Source organism: Macrobrachium nipponense, chromosome 23 (genome assembly GCF_015104395.2).
Source record: "Macrobrachium nipponense isolate FS-2020 chromosome 23, ASM1510439v2, whole genome shotgun sequence".
In the NCBI taxonomy this organism is placed as follows: domain Eukaryota; kingdom Metazoa; phylum Arthropoda; class Malacostraca; order Decapoda; family Palaemonidae; genus Macrobrachium; species Macrobrachium nipponense.
In genome coordinates this window covers 71,428,422-71,438,823 of record NC_061090.1, presented here as the reverse complement: position 1 = coordinate 71,438,823, position 10,402 = coordinate 71,428,422, and the positions used below count along the sequence as shown (strand labels likewise).

The following is a 10,402-nucleotide window of genomic DNA, read 5'->3' as shown; positions in this document are numbered from 1 at the left end:
AGGAAAAAGGCTGTTTTAACACTAATTAAAAAAAGAACATTCACTGGTCTCGGTGCTAACTTCTCTAGTTCCTTTTTCCTCATTTTCAAACTTTTCTCTTACTTCAAGCTAGACTCTCTTCCACAATGATATTACTCTTCTCCTCCAGTCTCTAGTAATTATTTTCCTTCCAGGATTTTCCTCCATTAAAATGTTAGTTAAACTACTCAGTTAAAAGTTCTCCGAACCCATGTGTTTTAAGGACCCCAGCTAAGCTCTCTTTATGCCAGTGTCCTCTTTATGCCAGTGTCCTCTTTATGCCAGTGTCCCATACCAGTTAAATTTTAATTTCCGAATGGACTTGACCTGAGATCGTAAACACATTTCTGAGCCATATATATAAAGTTTATCCCTAAGAATTCTAGGACCACTGGGTCGCTCTGCAAGCTCTCAAAGATCGACTCTGCCTTGGATTATGTTCGGCGTCGGTTATAAATCCACTTGTCCCATACGTAAGCCGGGAAAATTTGGTCTAGATCAGTCAAGCGGGTTACCCATGAGTTACAAGTTTACACGTTGCAAGGGAAGGGGGAAAGGAGATGGGGGAAGTGGACGAGGAGGGGACGACGAAGGGAAAGGGTGTACACGTGTGAAAGCTACTATTTTATCTAAGGTGGGTCAAATGGTGGCCCCATGCTAAATTTGATCTAAATCAGTCAAGCGGTTCAGATTTCCATAGGGCACAAAGCTACAAAGATTCATACAAACATTCACATACATACACACACACACACACATACACACACACACACACACACACGCATATATATATATATATATATATATATATATATATATATATATATATATATATATATATATATATACAGTAGAGACAACTGGCGGCAGTAATCAAAACTAAAAGCATGACGTCATAAATCCTAACCAATGGGAACACGATTTCAAAATGATTGACGAATACGTAACGTCATTTGTTTCCATACTGTGTTCGGAAGGTACTTTTTTGGCTGCGGCTTATATAGACAAAATTTTATTTTTGTAGATCACATTTTGAATATACCAAACGTCCTTGTTTAAAATTAATGTTAGAGTTGTAATTCATAACAAATACGACTGTATTGTGTTTGCAGTGCTGCCCAGCAGTCATGGTGCAAAGAGCAAATCTTGGATCCAAGGTATTATGTTCAAGCCCAGAATGCATGGTGTAAAAATTGAAAATTCTGAGTACATGGTACAAAGAGAACATCTTGAACTGCTGGTATAAAGAGAAAATTCTGGATACATGATATAAAAAAGAAATCCTAATACATAGTATAAAGAGAAATCTTAAATGCATGGATCTTACATTCGTGACGTGATCATGACGTTTCATGTGACGTCACGGCCTCGTCCCTGATGACGGCTTACATTACAACTGCTTGTTTACTCTATAGTATCTTTTGTTGGTCTAGATCGGTCAAGCAGTTTCAGATTTCTATAATGCAGAAAGCTATAAGCAAACTTACAAACATTCACTTTTATATAAGATATACACACACACACACACACAATATATATATATATATATATATCTATATGATAATTATCACATCACCGTGATTCATATAAGTCATTTGAGCTACAAATGTCCTTTAATATCTAATTCGCACTACCTCAGAATTGATATATTTTCATATATGTACCGAAGGGGTATTTTTAGTTGATAATAATTTCGTCCCCTCATGGGATCGAACCACAGTCCAGTGGACGGGAACAAAATCAGGAAGGACAGTGACGCTATCAAGTCGGTCAACAGAGAGGCTATAAGTTTATATCGATTCTGACCATTACAAATCACCGTCGAACTGGTGTTTTCGTATTAGAATCGATATGAAACCCCCTTAACCATGTTAGCCAATTCGAACATTTGACCCACGCAGCCTTGTTATGAATAATTATCACATCACCATGATTCATATAAATCATTTAAGCTACAAATGTCCTTTAATATCTAATTCGCACTACCTCAGAATTGATATATTTTCATTTATGTACCAACGGGGAATTTTTTTAAGTTTTAGTTGATAAGATAATTTCGTCCCCTCCATGGGATCGAACCACCGTCCAGTGGACGGGAACGAAATCAGGATGGACAGTGACGCTATCAAGTCAGCAAACAGAGAGGCTATAAGTTTATATCGATTCTGACCATTACAAATCACCGTCGAACTTAGTGTTTTTGTAATTAGAATTTATATGAAACCCCCTCAACCATGTTAGCCAATTCGAACGTTTGACCCACGTAGCCTTGTTATAAATAATTATCACATCACCGTGATTCATATAAATCATTTGAGCTACAAATGTCTTTTAATATCTAATTCGCACTACCTCGGAATTGATATATTTTCATATATGTATCGAAGGGGAATTTTTAGTTGATAATGATTTCGTCCCCTCATGGGCTCGAACCACATCTCTGTTGGCCGACTTGATAGCGTCACTGTCCGTCCTGATTCCGTTCCCATTCCACTGGACAGTGGTTTGATCCCTTGAGGGGAACGAAATTATTATCAACTAAAAATTCCCTTCGGTACATATATGAAAAATATATCAATTCTGAGGTAGTGCGAATTAGATATTAAAGGACATTTGTAGCTCAAATGATTTATATGAATCACGGTGATGTGATAATTATTCATAACAAGGCTACGTGGGTCAAATGTTCGAATTGGCTAACATGGTTGAGGGGGTTTTATATCGATTCTAATTACGAAAACACCGAGTTCGACGGTGATTTGTAATGGACAGAATCGATATAAACTTATAGCCTCTCTGTTGGCCGACTTGATATTTTCAATGTCCGTCCTGATTTCGTTCCCGTCCACTGGACGGTGGTTCAATCCCATGAGGGGACAGAATTATTATCAACTAAAGACAAGACCAGAGACACACCCAACAATAAAATAAAAATTCCTCACCTGGAGACGATTAAGAGAGTAACACACACCCTTGGAAAATCTAACCCTTTTGCATTTACCTACCCAAACACCTTAGCCAAATCCCTGATTAACGTCCAACAAAAGACATCTTCCAAGGACACTGGGGTCTATGAGATCCCATGCCAGGACTGTGACCAATCTTACATCGGATTTACTGGTAAATCACATCCCAGAGATTATACACACAAACGGTCAGTTAGGTATGGACAACAGAACTCGGCTATTTTCAACCATATAAATAAACATAACCATAGAATAAACTGGAATTTGCAAGTTTGTATGTAATTTATAGCAGCAACTGCCGGTACAAGAGTCAAATGATGGAATCGGCCTTCCTTAATAGAAGCAAGTAATGAACATCTCAAAAGGAGCGTGGATTTCAGATATGATCGACGAGGTTTTCATACAACCAACGCTAAAGAAGATTAAAGGAAGATTATCAGCGGGGGTGACCTAAATTGGCTTACTTGTGGACGGATCTCTTGGTATAAATACCACCTTTTCTGTAAATTTTTCTCATTCATATACCTGAAGAGAGAGACAGCAATCTCTGAAATATAGTACTTTTCTCTCTATATTTTGGTGTTTTTATGGGCTCCTTTTACTAGATATATTATATATATATATATATATATATATATATGTATATATATATATGTATATATATATATATATACACATATATATATACTATACATATATATATATATATATATATATATATATATATATATATATATATATATATATATATATATATATATATATATATATATATATATATATAATATAAATATATATATATATATATATATATATATATATAAATATATATATATATATATATATATATATATATATATATATATATATATATATATATATATATATATATATATATAAAACGTTACATACATGTATACTTCTCTGTGGTGTAAATTAAGGAAGTAATCTATCTAACTAACCAGACAAGTAAAACATTGGAATTAAAATAATTTATATTAACGGTAATACAATAAAAAAGGTCTGTGCTTTTGTGGAAGGAATTTAAAACTTTCCTAAACTCAGAAACAGATATTGACAAATCTTTTATGCTTTACGATATACCATATCATTCAGCGATGAAATTCCTTTGCGTCGACGAAAAAAACAAAATGAAACAAAAGAATGTCATGAAGTGCATTTGGAAAAAAAAAAGAAACTTTACAAATACAACAGACTTTCAGGGGTAAACTTTTTATTATTTTTTTAGAACCAAACAAGGCTTTCAACTGTCAGTATAAAAGAGCTGACGTTCTCTCCGATGACACAGTTCAGCTTCTGACGCAGAACAAAAACTACTACTCTCAAGATGGTGTCCAAAGTGGTGAGTGTGATTGGCCTTTTTGTCTGGCGTTGCAAAATTTAGAGGAAAACTTTTAGCTGACGAAAATTGAGACTTCTGGTTGATTATTTAACGTATTTTGTTTTACGGGAAGTATTGAAAGAATTATATTCGAGATTCGTAATGAAAAAAGAAAAGGAAATCAATAGTCATTTTGAATCTATTCTTACAAAAAATTAAAACTAGAAAAATAATAGAATGAATGATGAAATACTTAACTGTTCTTTAACTCTGATTGACTCTCTCTCTCTCTCTATGCCTGTTCGTTTTTCGAGAACTCATGAAAAATGAGAGAGAGAGAGAGAGAGAGAGAGAGAGAGAGAGAGAGAGAGAGAGAGAGAGAGAGAGAGAGAGAGAGAATATTTGCACTGAATACTTTCACATGAAAACCGAATATGCCCTTTTTGCCCTCAGGTGTTCTTTGCCCTCCTCCTGACCTGTGTCGTCGCCATGACCTTGGCTGGCCCAGTGCCCGAACCGGAACCAGGCTACGGCTATGGTGGATATGGCGGTTTCGGTGGATTCGGCGGCTTTGGTCGTGGCGGATATGGCGGTTATGGTGGCTACGGAGGTTATGGTGGTCATGGTGGCTATGGTGGCTATGGATGGTCAGGCTATGGTAAGAGTTTTTGTACTAAATTAATAGGGCCATGTTTAATTTGAGAAGGTTAGGTCATATATATATATGTGTGTATATATATATATATACATATTGTATATAGATATATATATATATATATTATATATATATATACATATATATATATATATAAACATAGGTATACATATATATATATACATACATACATGCATGCGTTCATACATACATATACTATATATTATATATTATTTATATATATAGTAGATATAATATATATATGTTTAATTTAATAATTAATAATTTATTCAGAAAATCACGATATAAAATAGACATTAACTCACATACCTCGAGTTAGCTAAAACTAACCTTATTACATTGATTCAAAGGAAATTTTTAAGCAACCTTCTATGCATGTGTCAGGGACGCAAAATCTTTATACTTTCATTTTTACATTTCAGGAAAATGAAGAAACTTCTGCCGAACCTTTCTTCCCTTTTGGAGAGAACGATGATGGTAACCAGATCACCAATCCTCCTTCGTTAGAACATCGAATGATTTGGATAAAGATCATATATCTTTTAAGACATCTATATCTTCATCTAATTTTATTTCTGTGAATTAATGTTCGAGTTCTCGGATATTGGCAATGTCATCCGTATCCGTAGACGTATCTGTGCTTCCGTCAATAAAAAAAGATTTTTTGTGATAAAACTGAAGATATTAAAGAGGAAAAATAAAGATTACAACGTATATAGTGTTTTCTTTGGGATCCTTAAAACTTGACGAATCATTTAGTGCTGAAAAGGCTTCAGCAATAAAAACTTAAAAAGAAACTATATATATACTATATATATATATATATATATATATATATATATATATATATATATAGATAGATAGATAGATATATATAAAACTATACGTATATATTATATATATATATATATATATATATATATATATATATATATATATATATATATATATACATTAGTAATATAAGTATGTATACATATAGATGTATCTATGTATTATTATAACTCTATTATATAATATTTATAAACAAACATATATATAACGGATATATAGTATAATTCTAGTCCGATATACTATGATAACTATTGTGACAGATACCCTATTCATTTAAATGAAATTCAGAAGCTCAGCGGTGTTATTTATCTATTTATGGTATTAACATAATTCTATTGGCTATATATATATACTATACATATATATATATATATATATATATATAATATATTATATATATATATATATATAATATAAATGTATATATATATACATATAACAATACTTCAAGGGGGTATTATAAATACATCAGTAGCACGCCATAGTTTATTAAAAACGTTTCGTACACAAATCTCGGTGCATCATCAGTCTGTGAACAATAAAAGTAAATGCATTATAAAAAGGAGTTCACAAAATTACAAGGTAATTAAAAATTAATGGTTTAAAAAAGAAAATGCAGAAGCTAAAAGTTTAAAATTTTTAAAACCACTGTTAAGAAGAGATAGAGAACCAAGACACCAACCATCCGAGGCTAAAGACGAAGAAGGAATGGCAAAAAACGGTAGTCCATATAAAATACTAAAGGATGAACCAGTAACAAAAAATTTTTGATAGGTCGCATCATCTATGATATTATAATTTTTTTTTATTTAAGAACACCTGGACACCCATTTTTTAGAACAAATAATTTAGAGATACTCTTGAGCCTGAAAAACGAGATGGCATAGTGATTTGCAAGTCTGACAAGGGCAAGGGGCAAGTTATACTGAATAAGAATGATTAATATCGGCAAAATTGAAAAAATGTTAACTGACAATGCCAAATTCTAATCCCATAGTTAGCCTAACTTTCTGGATATATATAAATGAGAAGATAGAATTAATAGATTCCTAAAAAAAATGAAAAAAATGATATCATCATAGATGATGCGACCTATCAAAAACTTTTTGTTACTGGTTCATCCTTTAGTATTTTATATGGACTACCAAAAATACATAAAACCAAATACCCTTGTTAGACCTATTATGGCCGCCTACAATCGCCCATCGTCCTCGATCTCCAAGTATTTAGCTGGTTTGCTCTCTGAATGTAGTATTAATGAATATACATTAAAAAACGGGTACGAATTTCAACAAATTATCAACCAGAATGGTGACTATTTTATGGTCAGTTACGATGTTGAATCTTTTTCACTAATGTACCATTAAACGAAACAATTGATATTATTTTAAACAAGATTTTCATCAGCAATGATACTCTGTTTTATGGTTTTAATAGGGCTATTTGTTTTTAACCAGCATCTCTATTCGCAGGTCGATGCAGTTGCTATGTGATCCCCTCTAGGTCCCATTTTTGCAAATTGTTTTACGTCTGACTTAGAAACACAATTCTTAAATCAATGTAAGTCTTCTTTTAAACAAGCATACTACAGGAGATACGTAGACGATACTTTTGCTCTTTTTAAATACCCTTGGCAATGCACGCAGTTTCTGGAATATATTAATCAGCAACACCCAAATATTCAGTTTACGATGGCGGTGGAGAGCAGAGACAGTTTAGCCATTTCTCGAATTCACCACAGCGGTCTATAGAAAAAAGACCTATACAGGTTTAGCTAACAACTATTACAGTTCATGCCAAAGAACCTTTAAATTAAACGTCATTCTACTATGGGTTTCAGAGACTGTGCAAGCACGTTTTTTGGCAATAACTCTGTAACGAACACTCGTATCGGAACGAGATTTTGCTGTAGTGTATTACGCCCAGTGCCGTAATATATAAAGGTATCGTGAATCACTAATTGTAAAGAATAACGACACTTGTCCCTGAACCAAGAGGCAAAAACTCTATTATCCAGAAATGGATACGAACACAACAGTAAAAAGCACCGCCTACCCCCTCCCCCCCACCTCCACCGCCACCACAGTCCTTCTTCCTTCCCTCACCTTCCCCTCTCTCTCTCTCTGAAAGTTGTTTCAGTTTAAACTTATTTTGTATGATTTTTCTATCTATCTATCTATCTATCTATCTATCTATCTATCTAATAATAGTTTACATTGATGTATATTCTCACGAAAGGCCTAGATAGGTAAGATTCACCCCCACCAGTGTGAAAATCATTTATAAGATATTATCACAAACCTTCCCGGTAACAAATCAACTCATCTGCATTCTCTCTCTCTCACATCACCGTGATTTATATAAATCATTTGAGCTACAAATGTCCTTTAATATCTAATTCGCACTACCTCGGAAATGATATATCTTCATATATGTACCGAAGGGGAATTTTTAGTTGATAATAATTTCGTCCCCTCATGGGATCGAACCACCATCCAATGGACGGGAACGAAATCAGGACGGACAGTGTAATGGTCATAATCAATATAAACTTATAGCCTCTCTGTTGGCCGACTTGATAGCGTCACTGTCCGTCCTGATTTCGTTCCCGTCCACTGGACGGTGGTTCGATCCCATGAGGGGACGAAATTATTATCAACTAAAAAATCCCCTTTGGTACATATATGAAAATATCATTTCCGAGGTAGTGCGAATTAGATATTAAAGGACATTTGTAGCTCAAATGATTTATATGAATCACGGTGATGTGATAATTATTCATAACAAGGCAACGTGGGTCAAACGTTCGAATTGGCTAACATGATTGAGGGGGTTTCATATCGATTCTAATTACGAAAACACCGAGTTCGACGGTGATTTGTAATGGTCAGAATCGATATAAACTTATAGCCTCTCTGTTGGCCGACTTGATAGAGTCACTATCTGTCCTGATTTCATTCCCGTCCACTGGACAGTGGTTCGATGCCATGAGGGGACGAAATCATTATCAACTAAAAATTCCCCTTCGGTACATATTTGAAAATATATCAATTCCAAGGTAGTGCAAATTAGATATTAAAGGACATTTGTAGCTTAAATGATTTATATGAATCACGGTGAAGTGATAAATATTCATAACAAGGCTACGTAGGTCAAACTTTTGAATTGGCTAACATGGTTGAGGGGGTTTCATATAAATTCTAATTACGAAAACACCGAGTTCGACGGTGATTTGTAATGGTCAGAATCGATAAAACTTATAGCCTCTCTGTTGGCCGACTTGATAGTCACTGTCCGTCCTGATTTCGTTCCCGTCCACTGGACGGTGGTCCAGTCCCATGAGGGGAACGAAATTTATTATCAACTAAAAATTCCCCTTTGGTAGATATATGAATGATATCAATTCCGAGGTAGTGCAAATTAGATATTAAAGGACATTTGTAGCTCAAATGATTTATATGAATCACGGTGATGTGATAATTATTCGTAACAAGGCTACGTGGGTCAAACGTTCGAATTGGCTAACATGGTTGAGGGGGTTTCCTATCGATTCTAATTACGAAAACACCGAGTTCGACGGTGATTTGTAATGGTCAGAATCGATATAAACTTATAGCCTCTCTGTTGGCCGACTTGATATCTTCAATGTCCGTCCTGATTTCGTTCCCGTCCACTGGACGGTGGTTCGATCCCATGAGGGGACAGAATTATTATCAACTAAAGACAAGACCAGAGACACACCCAACAATAAAATAAAAATTCCTCACCTGGAGACGATTAAGAGAGTAACACACACCCTTGGAAAATCTAACCCTTTTGCATTTACCTACCCAAACACCTTAGCCAAATCCCTGATTAACGTCCAACAAAAGACATCTTCCAAGGACACTGGGGTCTATGAGATCCCATGCCAGGACTGTGACCAATCTTACATCGGATTTACTGTAAATCACATCCCCAGAGATTAATACAACACAAACGGTCAGTTAGGTATGGACAACAGAACTCGGCTATTTTCAACCATATAAATAAACATAACCATAGAATAAACTGGAATTTGTCACGTGTAATTTATAGCAGCAACTGCCGGTACAAGAGTCAAATGATGGAATCGGTTCCTAATAAAAGAGAAGCAAGTAATGAACATCTCAAAAGGAGCGTGGATTTCAGATATGATCGACGAGGTTTTTCATACAACCAACGCTAAAGAAGATTAAAGGAAGATTATCAGCGGGGGTGACCTAAATTGGCTTACTTGTGGACGGATCTCTTGTATAAATACCACCTTTCTGTAAATTTTTCTCATCATATACCTGAAAAGAGAGACAGCAATCTCTGAAATATAGTACTTTTCTCTCTATATTTGGTGTTTTTGATGGGCTCCTTTTACTAGATATATATATATATATATATATATATATATATATATATATATATATATATATATATATATATATATATACATATATATATATATATATATACACATATAGTATATATATATATATATATATATATATATATAATTATATATATATATATATATATATATATATATATATATAT

The 10,402-nt window shown here is 33.9% G+C and overlaps 1 protein-coding gene across 2 annotated transcripts in view; it reads left to right on the top strand.

Annotated features, from left to right (window-relative positions):
• LOC135196917 (neuropeptide-like protein 31) overlaps positions 1-5,716 on the top strand; it is a 14,135-nt gene extending 8,419 nt beyond the window's left edge. The window contains exons 1-3 of one of the 2 annotated variants that reach the window (XM_064223746.1): positions 4,290-4,347; positions 4,780-4,984; positions 5,425-5,716. In XM_064223746.1, coding sequence (XP_064079816.1) covers positions 4,333-4,347; positions 4,780-4,984; positions 5,425-5,432 — 228 coding nt within the window. In that variant the 5' untranslated portion in view covers positions 4,290-4,332 and the 3' untranslated portion in view covers positions 5,433-5,716. Of the gene's footprint in view, positions 1-4,289; positions 4,348-4,779; positions 4,985-5,424 lie in introns of those variants that run through there. The other variant, XM_064223755.1, reaches the window with a different exon arrangement.
• Positions 5,717-10,402: the final 4,686 nt, after the last annotated feature.